Source organism: Centruroides vittatus, unplaced genomic scaffold, assembly GCF_030686945.1.
Source record: "Centruroides vittatus isolate TY-2023 unplaced genomic scaffold, ASM3068694v2 contig_301, whole genome shotgun sequence".
In the NCBI taxonomy this organism is placed as follows: Eukaryota; Metazoa; Arthropoda; class Arachnida; order Scorpiones; family Buthidae; genus Centruroides; species Centruroides vittatus.
This window is the reverse complement of record NW_027121927.1, coordinates 3,620,054-3,644,966: the sequence shown is the minus strand read 5'-3', so window position 1 is coordinate 3,644,966 and position 24,913 is coordinate 3,620,054. Positions and strand designations below refer to the sequence as shown.

General features: G+C 27.4%; 1 protein-coding gene across 2 annotated transcripts in view; it reads right to left on the bottom strand.

Annotated features, from left to right (window-relative positions):
• The window catches only part of LOC136972755 (tyrosine-protein phosphatase 10D-like), a 28,425-nt gene extending 4,469 nt beyond the window's left edge, over positions 1 to 23,956 (bottom strand). The window contains exons 1-23 of one of the 2 annotated variants that reach the window (XM_067267381.1): positions 23,392 to 23,956; positions 22,994 to 23,243; positions 22,623 to 22,904; positions 21,153 to 21,428; positions 19,575 to 19,844; positions 19,396 to 19,493; positions 19,033 to 19,201; positions 18,685 to 18,945; positions 17,414 to 17,554; positions 16,606 to 16,731; positions 16,209 to 16,357; positions 12,247 to 12,385; positions 11,889 to 12,167; positions 10,767 to 11,048; positions 10,548 to 10,675; positions 9,015 to 9,110; positions 7,173 to 7,239; positions 6,861 to 7,078; positions 5,434 to 5,626; positions 4,273 to 4,444; positions 2,966 to 3,218; positions 452 to 709; positions 234 to 382 (exon numbers count right to left, since the gene is read on the bottom strand). In XM_067267381.1, the coding sequence (XP_067123482.1) occupies positions 234 to 382; positions 452 to 709; positions 2,966 to 3,218; positions 4,273 to 4,444; positions 5,434 to 5,626; positions 6,861 to 7,078; positions 7,173 to 7,239; positions 9,015 to 9,110; positions 10,548 to 10,675; positions 10,767 to 11,048; positions 11,889 to 12,167; positions 12,247 to 12,385; positions 16,209 to 16,357; positions 16,606 to 16,731; positions 17,414 to 17,554; positions 18,685 to 18,945; positions 19,033 to 19,201; positions 19,396 to 19,493; positions 19,575 to 19,844; positions 21,153 to 21,428; positions 22,623 to 22,904; positions 22,994 to 23,243; positions 23,392 to 23,457 (4,322 nt within the window). In that variant the 5' untranslated portion in view covers positions 23,458 to 23,956. The remainder of the gene's footprint in view (positions 1 to 233; positions 383 to 451; positions 710 to 2,965; positions 3,219 to 4,272; positions 4,445 to 5,433; positions 5,627 to 6,860; positions 7,079 to 7,172; positions 7,240 to 9,014; positions 9,111 to 10,547; positions 10,676 to 10,766; positions 11,049 to 11,888; positions 12,168 to 12,246; positions 12,386 to 16,208; positions 16,358 to 16,605; positions 16,732 to 17,413; positions 17,555 to 18,684; positions 18,946 to 19,032; positions 19,202 to 19,395; positions 19,494 to 19,574; positions 19,845 to 21,152; positions 21,429 to 22,622; positions 22,905 to 22,993; positions 23,244 to 23,391) is intronic. The other variant, XM_067267382.1, reaches the window with a different exon arrangement.
• Between the last annotated feature and the right edge of the window lie 957 nt (positions 23,957 to 24,913).

Genomic DNA, 24,913 nt, shown 5'->3' with positions numbered 1-24,913 from the left:
ACTATGTTACAAATTCTCTGGAATATCAAAATGATGTAAATATAAACCATAACATTTTGGGTGCCAAAAGTCAAATGATTTGCAGTCTGACACTTTAAACATTATGACTTTACATAAATTAAACTTCAAAATATAGCCATTTACAGCATAACTATTGTCACAGTATTTAGAAAAAAATGTCATTTACAACATTATGGCATTTGCATGTATCATTTATTTTCCTATTTACTTACCTGCAATGAACAATAACAGGTTTGCTATCAAATAAAACTCTATCTCGAAATGCCCTGACAAATTTTACCAGCGTTTGAGGGGGATCTGGTACTCCAAAATCTGGCCATGTTGTGAAATGGAAATGTCTAACTATTCTAGATTGTTCACCCTTTAGAAAAAAATATTTTAAATTATTTATATTAAATTTTTAAATATATTTTTTGATATAATGTAATACCCTGCAAATTTTAAATTCCGAAATAGTCCAATGGGCATATTGAGATTCTGTTAAAATGGTAACTTGGATATCTCCATAATATACAGACTGCATATCAAATGGCCAGTAGTGATCACACTTTTCTCTTCCTTTCTCAACACATCTAGTCAGCATGACGATGGCACGGCAGTTCTGTTCCCACACCATTCTCCAAAAGTCATCTCGTGTGCTATGTAATGGTCCCTGAGTTACAATGAATTCCCGTGGTGAGTTGAAACCCTATTCAAAAGCATTAAAATATTATATAATTGTAAAATAAATTTTAACATATTATTTATATAAAACGTTAATGGAGCTATTGAATGTTCCAATTTCTTAGAATTAGCCTAATTTATTATCTCATGTAATTAAATTATCTGAAATTATTCTGAACTAAACTAAATTATTTTGAAATGTTTGGAGTCTCTGAAATTGAATATATATATATATATATATATATAAATGCACACAAACATTTTAGAATCTGTAGTTTTCTATTTCTTTATCCAAAAATAATGAAAAACAAATTTTGAATATCATTCAAAATAATTAATTAGTTATAGTCAAAACTTCCAGCAAACTATGAATTTTGCAAATTTTAACAATAAAGAAAATACAACATAATTCAAAAGTTGAACTAAGTATAAACAACTGGAACTGGATGAAAAGGTGTTAGTAAACTTACAATATCTAATCACAGAACCTCTTCAGCATCCAGTGAAACATTTGTGATTTGCAAAAACACTTACGTAAGAACCAGATAACCGGAGTGGTTGAGATTAGGGTCGCTAACATTTTTGTAGCCCGTACGTGTGTGTTTACGTAAGTGTGTTTTTGTATTGAATCCTATTTGTGACTTGTTTCATCTTTCACACTTTACTAGATGCTGAAGAGATTCTGTGATTAGATGTTAATGTGAAAATTCGAACCCACCAGAATCAAAACGCTAATAATAAAATATTTTATTGTTTGGTTCACACGGAGAAAACATGAATCATGAGGAACAACATTCGAATAATGCTGGTTGGTGAAAACGAGAAACATGACTGAGACGATAAAAGGGCGACGAGAGATGAAAAGGGGGTCGGTTACATAGTGTCGATTTGACAGTGTGTGTGCATCCCAAGTCCCGAGGGAACCCGACCTCGAACAAAGGAATACCTTGCCGAGGATACTTTAACTGGTAGCAAGATTGACTCGGATTAAGAGGTATGACTTCCCCCAAAGTCGTGTAAACTCTCCCTCCACGTATCCAAACTTAGGCGACAGTAGCTCACCCCTATTGTAACTGTAGCTTTAGTCTTAATAAATTGTTGTTGTTATTATACATTGTTAATGTTCTTTATTCGAGTATCGCCGCCGCTCTACCGTTGGACCCATCCTCTTCCGCACTCTCACTTGCGTAACGCGTGACACGTAACAAAACCGAGCTGCCATCTTGACGTGGGCAGGTCTCACAGACTTGTTAGCCGAGAAAAAGGAGGTGCGACTCCGTCCACCTCCCGGCGCAGCCACATTAATATATTTCCAGTAATAGAAAAGTATATTTTTGTTAGTAAATTTACTAACAAAAATATACTTCTCTGTTACTGGAAATATATTTAAAGTGAGTTTTGAATTAAGGATAATCTAAATGAAACATTATATGTATTTATGATACATACGTCAACATAATAAAGAATAGTTTATTTTATAAAAAGGTTTAGAAACCACTTTCTAGATCATTACAAACCATTAAATTAAATCTCATCTATACAGGGTGTATTAATACCGTGATTACAAACTTTCAGGAGAGATAGAGTACACCTAGATGATAGGAAATCACATAACAATGCATGGTCAGAAACGCTTTCCTGGCACGGTAGTGACGACACAATGGTGGGACACAATAGTTCAGGTGGGGTGGTCCGGTGCATTGGCCTGCTTGATCACCAGACCTCACTTGTCTTGACTACTTCCTCTGAGGGTACGTCAAGGCACTGGTGTACAAAATTCCTGTTAACAGTGCTGTGGTACTTGTTGCACGCATCATGGCAGCTGCTTAGGAAGTCTGGGACACGCCTGGTATTTTCGACAATGTTAGATCTTCATTGTGCCAGAGATGTGAGGCCTGAATCATGGCCCAGGGTCATAATTTCAAACACCATCTTTGATTTTGCTGTACTAAGAATAATAAACATGTTTTATCACCCTGTTCGTGTCCTTCCTTTCTTGTGTTTTGTGTCATCACTAACATGTCAGGAAAGCGTTTCTGACCATGCACTGCTATGTGATTTCCAATCATCTAGGTGTACTCTATCTCTCCTGAAAGTTTGTAACCACTGTACTGATACACCTTGTATATGATCACAATAAATTTTCAAAATTTATTGTGATCATAATTATGAAATTATGAAATTTTTTATAATAAAGTAGACATCAATGAAAAGATTATAACTTAATTTTGTTTGTTAAATATTTATAAAAGTAAATTTGACATATTTTATAAGTACTTACAGATACATAATTTGCATTGATGTAATCTGAACCTTCTTCATCATCACTTGGCAGTAATTTTACCCGAGAGTGATCATAAGGCAAAATGTTTGTAAACCGATTCTTTGGCCTGTTGACAGGTAAATCAGCTGCTACACATGGTTTGTCACGACCTACATGTTTCAGCATCTCAAATTCTTCTGCAAATCTAAAATCTGAATCTGCAGACATTATGCAATAATGTTCTGCAAAATCCTTTAACTTAACTGGATGGCTGGAATAAAGTTATGGTTTGCATAAATATATTGTGTTTGATATAATTTTATTATTTTATACTTAATTTATTAAACATTATTCTCTACAGACATTTCATAGATTTTGTACAGATGAATTATTCTAGATGTTTAGAATGTCTATTAAAATATATGTCATATATATGAGTATAAGAAATTCAAAACAAACAGATAATGTTTCTAAAATTAAACGTTCTTAAACTTTTATTGAACATTTAAAATCAGTTTATAAAGTGTTTTATATTAATTTTTATCTGTGTTCATCAATATTTTGTCATTGAAAGTGTTGCATATGGCATATCAGTAACACAGACTGATCACTGATTGGATAGGTATATTATTGATCTGATACAATTATGATGTAGATGAAGTTATTATATAACAGTTGTCCAGTTATTTAAATTCTTGATTAAATAACAAGTATATGTCTTATTTACCACAAATTCATAAAAAAATTATTTCTCTGTCCTATGACAAACTCAAAAGTACAATTTGGCCCAAAAAGTGAAAACATTGAAACATTCTGATACATATCTTAAAATTATAAAATCATATTGTGTTCATAGTCAACAAGAATCAAGCACGACACGGTTTCAAGTCATTAATTTAGATGCTCCAGTATCAAGAGGAGTAATTGCAGCTAAAGATGGTACATTAACATTTATGGTAGGAGGTAAAAAAACTGAATATCAAGCTGCAAGAGAATTATTGTTATGTATGGGAAAAAATGTTATACATTGTGGTGGTATTGAAAAGGTCAAGCAGCTAAGATTTGTAACAATATGGCCTTAGCAACATCTATGATTGGTACAGCAGCATCAATGAATTTAGGAATAAGGCTTGGATTGGAAGCAAAGCTTTTAGCACAAATATCAACTAAATAACAGGGAGAAGAAAAGCCAAGTGATCGTCGTAAGCACTATATTGTATTCATAGTCAACATATCTTAAAAGTTTTGCTATTTATACCTTAATAAAAAGTCTAAAATGAGAAAGTTTTTAATATTATATGCATTACTTAAGTAATAACAATTACCTTGTGATGATTTCACTCTCAGGAATTGATAATGTATCGGATTTATGCCTATCTCCATTTCTCATTGAGGGTACGATTCTTCGTCTTCTCCAAATTATAAGACTCACAAATGTTATTACCAGTAATGACAAAGGTATCACAATACCGACAATCAAAGGAGTATTGTCAGGATCTAAGTTAGTATAAAACAATATAAATAAAATTTTTGTAAGATTTAAAATTAAATATGGATACAACTATTTTATAATTATAACATTGTTAGCATTACAATTTAAAAAATTTATTTTGTGATGCTAACAAATGATAAAAGAATTAATGAATATATTAAATATATATAATAGGTATAGTGGAAGAGTTGAAAGACACCAGAAAAAAAAGAAAGGTTTTCATCACAATAATTTATATTCTCCTTATCTGTGCCAGTAATATATATTTTATTGAGCATCAAACACAAGACCGTGTTATTTATTAAACACTTGGTCAAATAACACGGTCTTGTGTTTGATGCTCAACATATAAGAAAACACGGTTTCAAGAATACCTAAATTATATATATTTTATTCTTTCTGTGTTGCAGGCACTAAAAGAATCTTAAAAATGAATTATGAATTGGTCAGGCCAGATTAGGAATAGAATCCATCAATTCCAGTCTGGAACATTTGTGAAAATTTCTGAGGATCCAATCTTGAATCAAACCCTAACCTCTTAGACAAAATGGTAAAAGCATTGGCTTGTTTCTCTCTCTAGTTGTTGTTGAATGCTTTGCAAGTGATACAATCAAGGGATACAAGAGTTATTTATATTAATACTGATATTAAAAAACCCAGGAAAAGACAGAGAGAACAATTGAAAGAGGACATAGAAAATTGGACACGATTAAAGCAGAGTGGAAGTACATTAGGTTTGATAAAATAAGAAGTTTGCAGTATATTAACTCAGCATGTAATTCTCAAAACAAATTTTCATTAAAGAGAGTTAAATTTTTGAGATGTTTGCTATTTATTTTTAAATGCTATAATAATTTTTATAATTAAGATTTTAACTTTTATATTAAAAAATAGAATATATTTATATTTAAAGGCTTTTCGCAAGACACCAAATTATATTACTTATACTAGTACTTATTTTATATCGTGATAGAAAAAAACTTAAGAAAATTACCTGTTTGAATTCTATGAGAATAAACAGTATCTGTGAATTTATCACTTGCAGTGAAAGCTCTTAATTTCACTCTATAAGATGTTCCTGGTTTTAGAGGACCATTACAGTATCCTTTTACTCCTTTACATTCTGCCACACCTATTACATAATCTTCTACAAATGTTCCGTTGAATGGATAATATGGATTTGTTACCTATAAAATAATTATTTTTAATTACCTTGAATTTCAAATAAAAAGATTTTAATTATAGTCAGTTAAAAGTATTATCAATTTAAATTATGTAATTAATTATTAATAGTTAAAAAGTTGACTGCTATTGTCTAGTAATAGTTTGTTCTGTAAGATACTAAAACAGAATGAACCTATCTTTTGAATTTAAAGATGTTCTTAAGAACCTTCTATTACTATTTTCACCTTTTAAATGTCCTTAGGAAGAATGATAATGTTTGAAAGATCTAAAGTTTTCTATTTAAATTGCTTTATAGGAGCTCTAAAGTAATTTGATATACATATTAAATAAAGAAATTTAATAAGTGGACTGCTTTTGTGATGTAGTTGGTTTCTAGAAAACTACCATTGAGTCATGCTTCTTCCTTAAACTTAAACTAAGATTATAGCATCACACAGAGATGGACAATCAAAAATACAGTATATTATTTCATATAGTCATGACAGAAAATTTATATTAGTTGTAAAAGTAGATGGTTGCAAAGTAAGCAGTCATAAAACAGAGAAATAGTTCACTTTAAAAAGCCTACATTTTTTATGTGTACTTTTAAGTAAAATAATTTGAAATAAATGTAAAACATACTGGAATAATATCATTACTTTTGTAAATACACAGTTTTCTCATTAAAATCATACAAAATAAAAGAGAAATTATTTAACTTGCTTATGTTCTCTTTCTGATTCCTAATATTCATAATATTATACTAAAAATGACATATGGTTTAGTTTTAAATACAGAATTAACCATATGCATCTTATTTCTTTTTCCCCCATTTAATTTATAGCTTATTGCTAGATGTTCAAATTTTATCAAAGGATTTATCAAATGGGTCAAAAATTCAAACATTTAATGAAAAACGGTAACTTAAGTGAGAAAAACAAATATACAGCCAATCTTGTAATAAGGATGAGGAGAATAATATTTCTTTAAATATTTATTAAATAATTTCTTATAGACATTTTGTTTATTTAATATATATTTAAAGAAATATTATTTTGTAAAGCTCTTATAATCTGAAATTATGAAAGTGAATAAAAAATGAGTCATATAGAAAATTTAATATAAATTACATAATGCCATATTTAATCTTCAACATGTTTAAAATTTTTTATAGAATACTTTATAAAGAAATATTAAATTTTAAATGTCAGTATTAAATATGTATTTTAACAGCACAAAATATTTACAAGTTAATACCTGATAGGGTGGCCAAACAGAAAATCCCTGAACATCACTCCAGGTTGGTAATTCTAATTCTTTAAATTTGTCATTATCATCTTCAGAGATTATTAGTGTGTAAGCAACAATGGGTCCATTCTTCTCACTAAAATAGCTTTTTAGAAATCTTACTTGAATTGTTGTCGAAGTGTGACTAAGTTCTGTAGGAAATATATTAGATGCTGGTAAAGGTGGAGCTGGAAACAGAAAAACTTATTCTGATTTTGTTTACTAATATATAAGATTCTTTAAATTCACATTTTTTAATTAAAAGCAGTTGAAAATTCTCACCACCAATTGGTAAAGATAATGAAAGTATAGATATTTGTCCAGGACCAATTTTTGTATGAGCCTGAATCTGAAATATTCAGTTAAAGATTTACAATTAAAATATCATAAATTTTTAACTGAGTAATTAATTCTATTTAGAAAATATATTAGATAAATATACAATATGACACAAATAATATTAATATTATAAGAAATTCAGATCATGACTATGATAAGTCTCATAACTAATAAACAGAAATTATAAATAATGCTGGTAAATTTACTTGATTGTTGATGTATGTATATATATATACATATACATATACAGTCCCGTACAATGCACAAATAAAGCAAGTAACAACCCTCAAATTTTGTCAATCGGAGGTATATGTTTTTTTCAACTTATAGGCCTAGGTTTAAACTTTCATAAATCATGTGATAATGCAGGTTTCAATAACGCAATTTTCTATAATGCATAACAAATCCCCCGCATTGTACGGGATTTTACTGTATAAACATCTCAAAGCCTGATATTTTATAATGAAACCAAATAATATCTGGAAGTGAGGGATTGGACAGATGTCCAGGTAATGTTATTGGCAACATATCTGCATGATAAGCAGCAGTTGTTGATTTGAGTCCTGATCCAGGCAATTCTTTTCTTCCAGAATATTTAAACTTTTTAATAAATATTAACTAATTATAATTATTAAAATTAATAAGAGATGGTATCTAATGCTTACTCAGTATTTAATTATTAATAGTAGTGGTAAAGTAGCCTGATTTAAATCTGTTTGGTTTCATTATAAAATATCAGGCTTTGTTTATATATGTTTAATTTGAAAGTTTGTGTTTATATATTCTCAAAAAATTCAAAAATTTAATAACATAATACTTACCAACATTTAAAAGTTCAAATTATGAAATATTTCAAAAGCTGGAACTTTTACACAATAATAAGGAATGAAGCTTATACACTTTTCCAGAAGGATAATGTTTTTTAATTTACCCAGTAACAAATGTTTTCAGCCTCCTTCAGAAACCTAATGTTTTATTTATAATAAGTATAACAGGTATATATAATAACAGGTGAAAACGTATAATTTCAAAATCCTGTAATAATTTAAATATTAAGATGCAGAAGAACAATCTCAAAAACAATCTAAATTTGCAATTCTCAGCTTGCATTTTATGTTTCTTCTGTGTCAGCATGATGTAAACCCCTAAATGAGGCCAAAAATGTTTGCTGCTGAATAAATTAAAAAACATTATCCTGCTGGGAAAGTATGGGTTCATGTTCATTCCTTGTTACTTTAAAACTTCAAACTCTACAAGAAAAGCTGCTTTATTGGAGTCATAATTGCAAAAACATCATTCCTTAGTATTTTTTGATCTCTTAAGTCCATCTTCAGGGAATAAAATTCACAAAAATATCCAAAACACAAAATTCAAATCTAATCAAGCATATCATTTTTGAATTTATTCAAAAATTATTTGTTTGCTTGTAGTGATGTTTATTTTTCTATAGAAAAGAATCAGCCGGGAGCAGGACTCATACCTGCAACAGCCGCTTACCATGTGGCTGTGTTGCCAGTTATGCTATCCAGACCTCTGTCCAATCCCTCACTTTTAGATATAACCATACTAGTTACTCAAAGTGTCAACTGGGGACAATTCAGTGTCCAAGGCCTGTAATCATCCACTATGGCACTCAACCAGCTTTACACTGGCATGATGTATATATACATATATAAACATCTCAAAGTGCAATAATTATATTAAAGCTAAATGATTGCCAAATTAATTTTCTTGTGTTATTCAAAAATTATTTAAAACAAGAACAATAAATAATATCATACATACCTCAAAAATATAGGATTTACCAGGTTTTAAATTATAAATTGTTCCTTGTGTTACATTAGGACCAAATATTTCATGTTCTTCTCTTTCTGGCTTATCCTTAAAGCAGAAAAGTTTGGAAAAAATGTCTAAATTTATTTTTGTGTGTATGAAAATAAATAACCAATTTTTATACATCAATTATCTAATTATCAAAATATATGCAATATTTTTTAAATAGATTTATGTAATAAATAATATTACCATATTTAATTAAAACTATTATATAAATAATAACTGTAATACTGTATGATGAATGTTGAAGAAGTTTCTAATTTGTAGTTTTACATTTAATTTTAGGCAAAATTATGTTTATAAAATTAATTTATTGCAGAAATATTAATAATAAGCATTTAAATTCCCAATGTTTTACTTTTTTCATTCATTTTAATGGAAATCTTTTAGCTCTTGCAATAGCATAATACTATTCATGAATGCAGCTCACAATTGTTCTGAAAGTCATTTTATCAATTTGAAGTCAACTGTTTAATAGTATTATTTTAACTCAGATCACTTTATTGTAAGTAGATTGTAATCCTGAATTGTATTCTTCAATATCACAATCTATCCATATATTAAAAAGATAGTATTGATAAAAAATGGTTGGGAGACTAATATAAATCTTTAATAACAATATCTATAAAATAATAAATGTACCTAGTTGCATGGTTACAATGCAAATGCCAAGTAGAAAATGAGTGATAATATAATTATCATGTTTATAGCAATACAAACCAACAAATAAAGAATATTTTTACTTAAATTCAACATCTAACTTAAAAAATCCTTGAAAGATAAGATAAATGTTTGAAATTAGATATTATACTCAAATCAATTTTTAAGAACAGATTTTATGCCCAAATCTCATCTTCAGAATATTTATTTTATTGTTTTCCAAGAGCTTCTTTAAGAAGCATTTTACTTGAATTTAGCATAAGAAATTGTTAAAAAAAAATATTCAATAATCTTTATTTGCTGGAACATTTACTTTATATTTCCAATTCTATTTGAAAATTGAAATGTTTTATATTGATATTCATATCTAAATATGATGCATAACTGAAATTAATACTTATTACCTGCAGTTGTAATAATGAAGATCTAGAAATTGTTACTTTAATAAAAAAAAAAGCAAGGCAATAATTCTTTTTCTCACATAGATGCTACAATATGTGATGAAATTAAGGAATTTGTTCACTCTAAACAATATAGTTATTAAGCTACAGCTTAATGAATTAAGGCATTACAACTAGTTAAGTCCATTATGGGTGAACACAACTCAAATAAAGCCATCCAATGCAGGTTAAAGATGGGAAATGATGCCCCAACCCAAACTTCCATGATAAATTATATGAATCTGGATTAGGAACAAATCCAGATTTACATTATATTGTAGACTGTCAGCCTATTACTAACAGTTTTTTTTTCTGTGTTAAAAAATAAATAAAAATTATATGAAAATAATAACTAAAATATATACAGTTAATAAGAAATTACCTTTAAATAATAAGTTATCTTGAAGCCTGTTAGTACACCATTCTGATCACTGGATGATAACGACCATTGTAAAGTAACTACATTTGGTTTCACATCTAATGACTGAAAATATTGTACTTTGCCTGGAACTATTTAATTAAAAATCACAAATTTAATTGGTATAATTAACATAATTTAATTGATTTATTTTGTGATTGAGACAATCAAACTTTTCATTACCAGATTCTCTTGTATGAATTGTTTCAGAAACAGGTTTGCTCCGTTGAATGGTAGATGTGTTATAACCACTTAGAACAGTAACCAAGAATGTATAATTATGATGTGGACGTAAGTTTTTATAGGATATTTTTTCTTTAAGAGTAACATTCTTCACTAAGTTTCCTTCATGGTCCTGATATTGAACTTCATATCCATCTTTGTCCCCGAATGGTTCTTTCCATATTAAAATGATATCAGTGTCAGTAACAGCAATTGCTGTGATATTTTCAACAGGTTCTGGACCTATAAATGTGATTAATAAAATCTAATTTAACATATCTTGTAACAATTATTATATTGTTAATTAAAGAAATTCCTATTTAATTTGCTAGTAAATACAAAACTCTATATTTTATTAACAAGTATCATTTTTAAATATATCAAATATAAAACCGTAATTAATAATAAATATATATTCATGTTATGTATCAAAGAAATGAAATAAGTCAAATGCTTTAGAGATAGTAACATGGAGAGAAAATTTTTAGAAAGTCAATGGGTAAAGATTTTAGGAAATATACAGAATAAAATAATAATAATTTCTGTTTTATCACTGTCCTAATCAACCTCATCATCATCATCTACTTGTTTTCTTTAAACAATATCAATATACAATATAAAGCTAGCTTTAATCTTGCAGTAGATTATCACCCAGGATGTATTGCAACTGGACTCTTGACACGATAGTATTTCAACAAATACTGTCGTGTCAAGAGTCCAGTTGCAAATAATCTACTGCATGATTAAAGCTACATTTATAAATCTTAGAACTGTGCTTCCTTATGCAGACTGATGCTCTTAAAAACCACCAATATGGTGCTCATTTAAATGAACTACTCCATTATCAGATGCTCTGTTAACAAGAGTCACACTAATGTAAAGCATAGGAAAGAAAATCTGGTACAGGAAGAGTGCTCTTTTAAGTAAATTGTTAAGTAGATTCAACTGTATTATGATTTCAATTATTTTTATCAAAGTTTATTATTGTTACTGATACTCTTTTTATATACAGTATAAGCTAAATCATTACTAATTTGCTAAATTATTTTTGAAAATACTTTATAGAATCATTAAAGTACTCACATAATCTTGCTTGACGATGCTGAGGAATGCTATGAACTCCTCCACTAATTGTCCAGATGCTTATATTATAAAGTCGTCCTGGTATTAAGTCGTTAAATATTACAAGACGATTTGTATCATTAAACAGTTTTTCTTGCTCTTCTATGTTTGTTCCTAATAGTTGAAAACGATATCTGTCAAACACAACACTTTTGGTAGGTGTTGGAGTATATTTAATTCTTAGAGTTCTTGAGTCTTTTTCACAACTAACAGTATGAATTACTGAATGAATTTCTGGTTCTGAAATTAACAAATCAGTAAAACAATTAAATTTTTTTCAGGAATCTTTAACAAAAAATAAATAGAAATAAGACATTACTTGTTCGAACATTGATTATTACTTCTGGAGATTTAACTTCATGACTGACTACATAAAAATGAAATTTATATAACTCTCCTGGAACTAAGTCATTTATAATGTCAGTTACTATTTTTCCAGAGGAAATGTCACCTGGGACCTATAAAATATAATTTTATATATAAAGTTTTTGTATAGTTTTAACAATCACAGTATTTAGCTTCTTAAATATAATTTGAATGAAAATTATATAAACATCTTTCAGTTGTAATATGTTTAAATATCTTAATTGATTTATCTTAATTTATACCAAATTTAAATTCTGGCAAAAATATAATTCTGTTTGAAGCAAAAGTTTATTTCAAATCATTAAGTATTAATTCAATAAATTTAAGTGAGAGACAATGAATTAGTTAGCATAAGGCATCATATAGCCTTGATATATGGTGCTTCATGATATAGTCTTGCAGTCAGCTTTGATAGGCATTTAATGTTCTCATAATTGAGAACATTAAATGACAACAGTTATGTGACTAAACAGTTGGACCAACAACAGTTATGCTCATTACAGACAGCCCAATTTACAATAAAGTTAGCAAGTATGAAAGATGAGAATGAAACCAAATTTATACAACTCAAGATAAACTGTGGAAGTCTCAATACTAATGTGGGAATCTAGATTCATGTGATGGTTGATAAGTTTAATGTAACATGTATAGAAATATTGGATGAAATTTGTAACAGATTTCAAATTCATTTAAAAGAACTAGCAGGTAAGCTAGGCATTGCCCAGGGCCGGCCTTCTCGATAAAGGGGCCCGGGTGCAAGAAACTATTTGGGCCCAAATGTTTTTCTAAAATAAAAAAATTTACAAACACGAACATATATTAATGCATGTTTATTTAAAGCGTGATTTTGTTCTTGCTAATACATTAATTACTTCAGAAAAATTACTAAAAATACTGCATTCTTGATAATGTTGGGGCCCCCTCAATCGCGGGGCCCCGGTGCGTAGCATCCGCCGCAACCCCCGATGGCCGGCCCTGGCATTGCCTAGGTATAAATTATCGTAAAAGTTCTTTGTGAAACAACAAAGAGTGCAAATTGAACAGATATTCTTTTTGCTTATGGGCAGGAAACAGAATGTTTAGATTTGAAATGTGTAGATTAGTATCTTCTCCAAGAAATTATTCAGTAACAAAAATGTGTGATATTAGAAATAAACAAAACACGTATCAAACAAAGGTAAATTTGAAAATAAAATTTATAATACTTCTTTATATACAACATTGTATGTTTTCTGAATGGAGAGTATACATAAAGGTTGTTAGCAGTTTCTATCCTAGAGCATCCTACATACAGCTGACCATGAGAAAAACATTCTTCTTGTAATTGTAGGCCAAGAACTTTCAATGTTTGTCTCTGTGATTTGTTAATTGACATAGCAAAGCTTAGTCTTACTGGAAACTGTAAGTGTCTAAATTGAAATGGCATCTCTGATATTACAGTAGAGCGTCGAAAATCGGAATCAATTGGGGACTGGGGTTGTTCCGATTACCCATTATGTACGAAAAAATACATTAACCTGTCCGATGTTCAAATTTTTCTCCATTGCGTGTCGCTTCATGTTGAATTTTCGTTGATTTTAAGCCTAACGAAAATTTTTATAATAATAATCGAGGCTATCGTATCGTTAAAAATTATTTCTGCATTTTGTACAAACAAAATAAATATATTGAAGAATATAAAAACATGAAAATTATACTTTAGAAGTAAATTTAGTATCAAAAACGTTCGATTCAGCATGACACAGTCCGACTGAAAATCATTCCGATTACCGGCCATTCTGATTACTGGCATTCCGATTAACGACTCTCTACTGTATTAAATGTATCCTAGGAATAAATGTATCCAAGAAACTAAAAGAATTTTAAAAGGTGGCAAGAATAACAGAAGTAGAATGAGCCAAATGAGTTGCATTGGGAAAATTGGCAACATTATTTTGGGTAGCCTAGATTGCAATAGTTGTAGCTTGAGTCCCACTCCAGGCAGGATCTTTTCTTCTAATTTTCTAAATTAATTAACCATTAATTTCTATTATTACATTTAGTATTAAATTGTGGCAATTAATTATCACTAAAACCTTAATAATTCTGTTGATTCTTTGGCTATCTGTAATCATTTTGATTATTATACATTATTTTATGAAACAAAACTTTATATTAATTATTTGAAAACTGCTTGATATTGTAAAGTATATGGAATTTTTTTAAACAGATACCTGTCTTAATAGGACACCTGTCACCTGTCCTAAATGAACAATGTCTCATCTCCTGAGACTTTCTATTAAGCCCAAGTTTAATGTATTTATTAACAAAATTAGCAATTTAATTATTACACAAACTTAAGATGCAATTAATTGTTTGCAGAATAAAATGAATAAATCCGTTGGAAGATTAAATAAGAACATCAGAAAATTTGGTAAGTTACAAATCAGTTTTTAATGCAACTTTTATATGCATAAATCATTTTTTTTATAAATTTTGATGTTTTTGAATGGATATAATTTTAGTACATTAAAATTTATTATTTGCAGATTATTTTTTCTTTTAATAATTTCAGAAATTAAAGCTATTATATTTTCTTTTCTTAATTTTTTAAATTGAAAGAAATAATTATTTATTATTTATTTTTCTTTCAAGACCGCATCATAATGTAATTTTTTAAATACACCTTAAATGGAAAACAGAATCTAAATTATAATTGAATTCAACACATGTACTACTACCTGATATACATAAATGAATTGACAACAAGATGAATAGATAGTACAAAGTTCACTCATATGCAAATTTTATGCCACAACTTGTCAGTTTGACAATGAGGAAGAGCAATATTCTTTTGACATCAAATATAAGACACATTCTGATTTCATAAATATTAAAATGTGAAAATGTACTGTACCTCTTAAATTAAGGAATTACAGTAAAGTGGAGAGATGACAAACTGCGTAAAGCAGCAGATGCCTCAGGCATAAAGCAAACCATTACATTAATATGAAATTATGTTCATATAAAGAATACTTTTTAATTTTATGATAAATCAATAAAAATATTTAAAATCTAAATAAATTATATTATATTATACTCATAACTAACTTCTCAAAAAACCATATATAATATTAAAAAATTTTAAATATATTTAAAAATAAATTTGATTCATAAATATTTAAAATCTAGTTTTTAATTCATATATAAATATTAATATATTTACGTAACCTTAACATCAATTTAAAAATATTCTTTGAGGTCACAGATATTAATAAAATTTAAGTAATCAAAATTTCCAAAAATATAAATTTTTTTCTTATGAAAACATAATACATTCAATAATTATTACAAAATAATTTATATATACATATGCACATTCATGCACCTGATTTTTTTTCTGAATAAATAAATGCTAATTTAAAAACTGTGTTTTGTATTTATAAATAAAAAGATATTTATTTCATCTTTTAATCTTTATCTTATTTAAACTTATAGGTAAATAGTCCAGAGATTAAAAAAAGTGTCAAGTAATATTGTGCCAATGAGTTTACTCTTACACTTCCTAGTTCCTTATTCTTATCCTGAATGACCTCAATATGTTTTTAGAGGGGGAAAGCTATTTATTATTACAACTTAAGCTAAGCATGTCCATGGAATCGAGTTTATCAAGCACTCGATAAGTCAAGAGACCTGTAATACAAGTTTTGACTCTTCATGAAAGAAGACCTCTGGCACATAAATGTTATTCTAAAACAGAACGATGACCAAAGAAAAAATTGTCTGATTGTGTTTTTTAATGGTTATCTGACTAATTAGTGTCATCATGGATTAAACAATGACCTTTATTTTTAATGACCGATCTGTATCTCTAATTATATCAACACCAATAAGACAAAGAAAAATTTTGATATTAAAAATACTGTTTAAAAGTACCTGTCGTGAAAGTTGATCTTTTGGTTTTCTAGAGGAGGTATACATTATAGAATATGAATCGACTTGACCCATAGGAACTCTCCATTGAAACGTGACATTTCTTGAATCCAGTATTGTACGGATATACTCTTTATTAATGCTATTTGGATCTAAAAAAAATAAATATTTTAATTTAATTTTTAAAAAAATTACAAAATTCAAATATATCTATGCTTATTTTTTAAAAAAATCAGTTTTTTATTGGAAATTTCTTTTCAGCATACAGAAACAGTGCAAAATAAGCAAGAAGTATAGTTTTTGTAGCCTTGAGAATATCATGACCCACTGGTTAAGTCATGATCACCTTAGTTAAGATACATGGAAATACATATTATGATAAAATATTTTATCAACTTACACAATGTTTGCTGAAGAATCACTGGATCGTAACACTCTATGTTATCAAGAGCTGACACAACTTCTATATTATATCTCTCGCCTGCTATAAGATTTCTAATTTCATAATTTGTAGTATTTGTAATGCCTAAAAAAGTATAAAAGAGATTTTATTAAATAAAAGAATTGTGATTAATTTTCATTTCTTATACTTTAATTCTAATTAGGTTTTTTAAAAATTATTACTTATTAGTATAAGAACTAAGCATTTTTTTAAAAAGCAAGCATTCATGAATGAATAAATTAATTCTTAACAGAAAATCTAGATCTATATCAATAAAAATGTAACTCTATCAAAAGAATATACAAAATGTCAACTACATTAATTTTTTACCTTACATTTGACCCAATTATGCCTTAAAGCAAGATTATTGTAAAATATATGAAAGAAATAAAAACAATTTGTTTATAATTAAATTCATACAAATGAAAGAATGTGAACATGAACTTATTAAACTATAAAAATAACCCTAAAAGTTTCAATTAAAGTTGTTAGAAAATAAAATATGCTAGCAACAGTTAACCCACCCTAAACACACTAATTCTCAGATCTCTAAAATTATACAGTATGGGACTGGACACTATTCTGATTGGGGAAGATGTGGAATACTGATGCTGTTTTTTTGGTCAGATTTGGTCATAAAACATGGCCAAATCTGACTGCAGTAACTGTCTGCTATACAGAGAACAAATACCATACATACACCCTATATCACAAAAGAAATAATAAAGCTGAATAAGAAAATAAAATATAAAAAATTCTTATTTACCAATTTTTTTCACCTGTGCAGAGTTTATTGGATAATATCCAACAGAATAATAATCAATTAGTGACTGTGGTGCTATCCAATTTAACAACAACGTTGAATTTGTTACTTTGGCAATTTCTAAATTTTCTGGAGGTTTAGGACCTGAAATTTTTATTATTAATAAAGAACTGTTAAAAAAAATTCAAAATATGTCTTAACATTTTAATTGATTTTGTTATTTATCAATATGAAAATGAAAGTGTCATACAGAGATGATACAATTTAAAAATGTTTAGTTAAATAGCATGAATCTAGATAAGAGGAATTAATATTTATTTAGATAAAAAGCAGAGAAAGGATAATAATAAATAGTTCAAATAAAAGAAGATAAAGTATATATATGACAACAAGAGAAAATATTTTTAGTTACATAACAAAGAAGATCAAGGATTAAACTTGCTTTCCAGAAGTAAAAGCAAATAAATAATTATGTGTTTCTTTGCACACAGTTTAACATCATAAAATATGTATTTTTTCAACAAAATTCTGTCATAATAATACAGTATGGATGTCTCATTCATTTCCTTAATGTTTGAAATTAGTCTAGTGTATTCAAAAGATATGTTTATTGTTTGTTAACATTTTTTTTATATATTCAAGGGAGAGACATCAATTATTACACTTACATAATAGAATTTACATAAAACAGATATAAATTTACATTTATAGAATGTTTTTTTCTAATGATTTATTGCATTTTTATAAAACTGCAAGAATAAATTTACTGATATTTCATAAAGAAAAATGCTATATCTAAATTATATAAAATAATTCTCTAATTACTCAAAACAAATTTTTTAGAATTGTTTTTAAAATTGGATTATTTTTTTATGTCAAATCAATTATCATCATTAACTTTATATGACATATCATCATCTAACATTTCTTTAATTAAAAATGTTTATTTTAAAAAAAAAACTTAATTTTTTGCAACAATTTAAATATAAATTATTTAATAAAATAATTTTTTAACTATATTGCTGGTACAATAAGCTATGTTCTGATATGTATATAAATAGCTAGAAATTACAGACTATTTTAATATTACAATTCAAATTTATTTAATAAATAAATTGAATTATAAGTGTAAAATAGCTTACAATTTTCAATTGTTTGGTTCATTGTTAAACTGGTATAAATTAAACAAACATGATTAACTTTATAAGTATAAAATATGATAGTGTAAAAGACAGATTTTGTAATAAGATATTACACAAAAATTAATCACTTACAAACTGTCTTAATCACAGAATGTGGATCACTCCATAAACCATGACTAATTGCGTGAACCTTAATTTTGTATTTGGCACCAGGATACAAATGATTCAATACAATCCAAGTATTAAATGTTTTCCTTTCTTCTTTTTGCTTTGTGTCATTTCGGACAATCACCACGGCATATTCGTCATGTCTACTCCGTACATCAGACTTCCAAGAAATGTTCCATCCATATTTAAGAGGCATCAGACTTTCAATTACAGGAGAAGCTGGTTCTGGAAGAAGATACACAAATAATTGTAACTAATTATTGATTTAATCTTTAACATATTGTATAAAACAGATCGAATTTAACTACTAACTTGTTACTTCATAAATGGTAACAGGATCACTAGTTACACCATTACTTAATGACATGATACTAATGGAATAATTTCGACCAGGAAGTAAATACAGTAATTGGACCTTTGTTTCTTTAACAACTTGTACAGTTTCATCACTATTAAATGTATCTAATTCATGATATTTTACCTGAAAGAGTACACAGATGTATTTTATAGATATAGCATTAAGCTCTATAATAATTAAAAACATACATACACAAGCAAGATGAGAGAATTTTAACATAAATGAAAACTAATTATGGGATAAAATTTAGGAAAAACTTGCTACTTTTATCACAAAGGATTTAGAATAACAAAGGCAAGCTTCTAAAAAATATTTACCATGTATGAATCTTGCAAACTATTGTTTGGAGCATTCCACTTAATCCACATATAAGCTTCATCTGAAGATGTATTAACCTTTGTAACCGGTAAAGGTTCTAAATTTATAAAATTATATAATAAAATATTATTTTTAATTATCATAAAAACTATAAATTAAATGAATAATTATACAATACTTGTAATTATAGTTCCTGTAACATTTTGGCTATGTACATGACCACTATATGTTTTTAAAAGGACAGTGTACTTGTGACCAGGCTTCAAATTTGTGTCAAATATTATTTTTCTCTCTTTATCTCCATTAATTGTATGTCTCACTGAATTTTTATGGCTTAGCATAATTTGATATTTATCAAATTCAGAATAATTACTTGGTGGAGACCAAGTCACAACAAACGAATAGGAAGTCACATTGTGAAAAGTAACATTTGTTGGTGGAAGAGGCACTGTAAAAATAAAAAAATAAATATATTTACTGTTTGTAAATATCTAGATTTATAATACAGTAATCTGATTCAGTCAGAATATAATATTTCCTATTGATTTTTATCTGTATGATTAACTATTATTGCAATCTATACACTAAGATTAACAGTGATATCAATATTAAAACATTACAATGAACAATAACAAATTAAAAAACATATTTTTTAAGAATATCTTTTCATACAAGATCTTGATCTTTGGATAAAATCAAGATTTAAAAATGATAATTATAGACTAAAAATGAAATGACTATTATAGAGAATATATCTAGCCAATATAAAAATAGAATTTAAGTTAAAAAATTAATTTTAACTAAATTTTAATTAACTAATTTTAATTATGTAAGAATTGAAATAATTGTTACATAATTAAAATTAATAACTTTATAAAGAAGATAAAAAACTCTAGGGAAAAAAGTAGATTTGATCAGTGATTTTAATTGTAAAATTGATATCTAGAACTATTGTGTGTTGAAAATTGTTGCTTTGTATGAGTATGGAATTGAGGTATGTCTGACACTGTTTGTGATTATATATATTGACACTGATCTGTATTATTACATGTGATCGACTGCTTTGATATACATCTGTACAAATTCTAATAATTGCCAAAACTGTATTGTTCTTCTTGTTCACCTCTACACTCCAAGAACAGAGTTATCACTATTATATTTTGAACTCAAATCATCTTAATTCATGTTATCTTAGCACAGACTCATCCATCAATCCAATATGTTTTTATCAAACTACTTAAGGAAGTTAGCAAATAATATTCAAATCTTGTGACATCATCTCTATTCTTTCTTGGAAACAATACAATCTGACCTTCTAAAACTTTTATTTAATAAGATATTGTATAATAAATTATTATATAAACTTTTGCAATTCAATAATCTATGATATTATACATAAGTCATCTGAAAATGTGCATTGTAATAATAAAAATGAATAGTTATCTAATTTAAAAATTATTATTATTATTATGTTATTTTATTGCAAAATTATTTAACTTTAAAAGAGTTTTGTGATATATAAAAATAAAATAATATTGAAAAAAATCAGTGAAAACCAGTTTTTCAAAAGATTATTATAGAATAAGGAAAAAGTAATGAAGGAAAAAGTATACAATTTTCATTGTATAAAATTTCAAGTTTTATAGATTTAAACCTTTAACAACACATAATACATTCATATAGTCTATACAAGTTTTGAATATAGTAATGAAAAATATTCAAGGGGAAATTTAATAAAATACACTTATATACTTACAGGTATGGTAACTTCCTAAAGTAGGACTGCTCAGTTGATTGCGACTTACAGTCTGGACCGATATATTGTACCCTCGACCAGGAACCAGATCGTGGAAGGCTCCCCTGATTTGATCAGGCTTTTTATCAAAATAAAGAACGGATTCTTTGTTATCATCAGAAGAAATGGCAATTCTGTATCGGTCGAACACTCCAGATGGAAAGGGAGGCTGCCAGAGCATCATCAGAGTCGTTTCATTACGGAAAAACACAACAAATCGACCAGGAGTATTGGGTTCTAAGAATAAATATCAAATACAAACTTAATATTTAAATAATAAAAGTCAAATGTTTGGAGAAATTTTTTAAAATTTTAATTTAAAATATCTTTCGATATTTATAATGAAATGACCAAATATCTTAAAGGATGCAATCCAAAAATTTGTATATGTCTCTTAACTACTAATAAAAATTTCAGAACGTACTGTAAATATTGTGTAGTATTGTGAATTGTATGTAAAATTTTGTATATATTCAATAAACCAATTAATAAAAAATAGTGTTTAGAACAGAATTATTTTTTAAAAATTTTGAGTAGAAATTTTATAAAAATAATACAGTAACAGTATTTATTTAGTAATATTTAAAAAAAATTAATATTTAATATTCCTTATTAAAGCACAATTAAATTCTCTAATGTATTTAGGAAGGGGGAATATATTAAAAGTCATTATAATCGTTTTTAGTTCAATAAAGTTGAATTCTGTAAAAATATGTATGTATTTATTCAGTAAAACTTTACAATAAATATGCTACATCATCACTATTTGTTTTTATCAATAAAACAAAAACTGACCAACTATCTTATCAATGAAGTTATGAATATTTAGTATTGTTTTGGTAAAATTTCAAAAATTGGGGCATGTTTAAAAGCTAGAATATAATTTTGACTGATTATTACAAAGTATAAAGTGAGAATAAGCTGAAATATGAAAAATTAACATATGTCATTCTTGTTTTCCATAAGACTTGAAATTTTTATCATATATAGGATCAAAATATATTTTTAGACAGACTTATTTATTGATAGCATTTTACCAATATAACAATAACATAAATCACTACATAACTCTATAAAAATATTTTATGTAGAAGCAAAATTTATTTTTATAAAAAACTTCAATAGAGTTTGACTCAAGACATGCTTAAAAGTATGATTGCTATTAAAGTTTTTTCACTAGACTATTTTTTACTATATATGACTTATTCACTATTTTTAAAAGGCTATCTTTCAAAATTTAAGACTAAGCAATTATGACAATGGAAAATTGTGCTTAATTGACTATTATAGTACAAAGAATGAATGAAACTGATAATTAATACATATAAAAACTCAGAACACTTCAACTCAATATTTTACTCTTATTCATTAAGATAATATTTTCTACATTCAAAAAAAAAAACCTATTGTAACATATTTTTAGAAACTTACTTGTGGTAAAGTTGACTGAGGTATATTTGATTGATTCTTTCCCCTGAAACAAAGAATATATCCTGACTTCATACGAAGCACCGGGTATTAAATCTTGTAAAGTAAAAGGGGAAGCTCCTTCGTTGAGATAAAATGTCTTAGAAGTCGCATCGTCTTCTTCAAATAGAGGCAGTCTCACTAACTTAAAATCCGTGTAGCCACCAACCGAAGGAGGTTTCCAAGCCAGCTGAACAACTTTCCCAGAATGGACCTCATAAGTTAAATTGAGAGGTGGATTTGGCTCTAATAAAATAGAAATTACAATTTTCAATATCAATAAAGAAAATGCTTAGTTTTTATAGAAAAAAAATATATATAACAACAAGCATTACCAACAGTCACAAATTTATTCCATATTAACTCATTATTCACAGTTTCTGAAGTGTGATATATCTGGAAAACATACTCAGTCCCAGGAGTGACATTATAAACAGTCAACCCATCTTTAACAGAGGAAACTTCAAAGGTAAAATTAGGAGGGGGTGAACCTTCTGGTGGATAATAATCTAAAGTAAACGTTCCTTTATCAATATTTGTCACCTCTTCTGGAAAATATAATTCCACCTCCACACACAATGATATCTAGAATTATATGATAAATCATTTATGTAACGTATTAACATACTTTAGATTCATTTTTTGGAGATTCATTCAAGTATAATTGTTAAATTTTAAGGGTAAAGTAGTATTAAAGTAAGCTGTAACGCGTTTAAGTCATTTATCCACTTACCTGGAAGATAAATCCAATAAAGATGAATAAAACAAGCATATTCCATGCATGGTTATCCTTTATCATGTTCTTAGAACAACAAATGAATCATCTTAATTCGAGCAGAATCATAGCTGAGAAGTGACGAGTAGAAATAACGGAAAATAATAGTTTTCCCTTTATTTCTTATTGTTATTTTTTTTATATGTCTATTTCGTTACGTCCTGAAGCAGTCAACGAACTTGTCCATTTCAAATAGACCACTAAAGTCACATGGTCTGTACAAATTTCACAGTTTGTATAGCTTTAATTATATGTAATACGTCAGAAATTTTCACTTGAGCGCGAGATCAACTAGAAATCAACTTAATGCAAACTTTTTCTCTAGTCATTTCGTACGTTAACTGATGTGGAACATAATGATTTTTAGTACGTCTACACCGGGAAATGATCTACTTTGTGCTAGATCCGGGTTGTACTTGGCCCCAAGGATAAAACCTGTTTCTTCTTTCTCCTGGTTCCTCTAAAAATACTCGACAGCGTGACTGAAACGCTCACGATGTTTCTTATTGGAGAGGCCACGCAACTTGACCACCAATGGAAAATTATGTATAAAACTTTTACTGTTTTATAACGTAAAAACTCTTCCAAAACAATAACAAAGTATTTACAAAAATATCGAGAAATTTAAGTATAAATAGCGGTGGTATAACCAAAAATTTTTGTACTTTTTACTACTTTTTTCCCTCTCATATAAACTTTTTGCTTATAATTTCCGCAACTAGATGGAGCCACTTTTGCTTTACCTGACAGGTAAGAACTGACATAATCTCACTTGTACTGTACATCTACCTAAAAAGGTTACGAGGAAAGTTTAAACTTCTAATAAATTTAAAACGTAAAAAGTTTGTAAATTTTGCTTGTTTGAAAGATTAAAAATTTAAAAATAAAATTAAAATATTTTACAATTTAGATATTTTTAGAACATTTTAAAGTAATTAACAGTAAATATTTCACAACAACAAATGCGCTGCTTTCAAAAAATATTTTGAAAATTAAAGAATTGCGGCGTTGTTTTCTATTTTAAAGTGATTATTTTTATTCAAAATATTTCGAAATGTGATTTTTCTCTATAAAAATTAAATATTGAATTTAAAAAAAAAAACACTAATTTTAGATCATATTTATTACAAAATTCATAAATTATAAGAGGCAATATTACAAATAACATAAAATGACATTTAAAACTACATTTTATAGTTAAAAAATCCAAAAAATTTGATATTTTAGATATCATTTTCTATTCGAATTTATATATTACTCGCTATTTATTACATAAATTATTGTATTTTTTAAGCTAAATATTCTAAAAACTTTTCCAAAAATAAAAATTTAGCAAGACACTTTGTTTAATTTATAAAGAAAATTCATTAATTACGCTAACTTTTATAAAGATCAATGAGTATTGTTATTAATAAAGTTATTAATAAAGTTTATAAAGATCAATGAGTATTAAGTATTGTTGAGAAAAGGTGTGAATAAA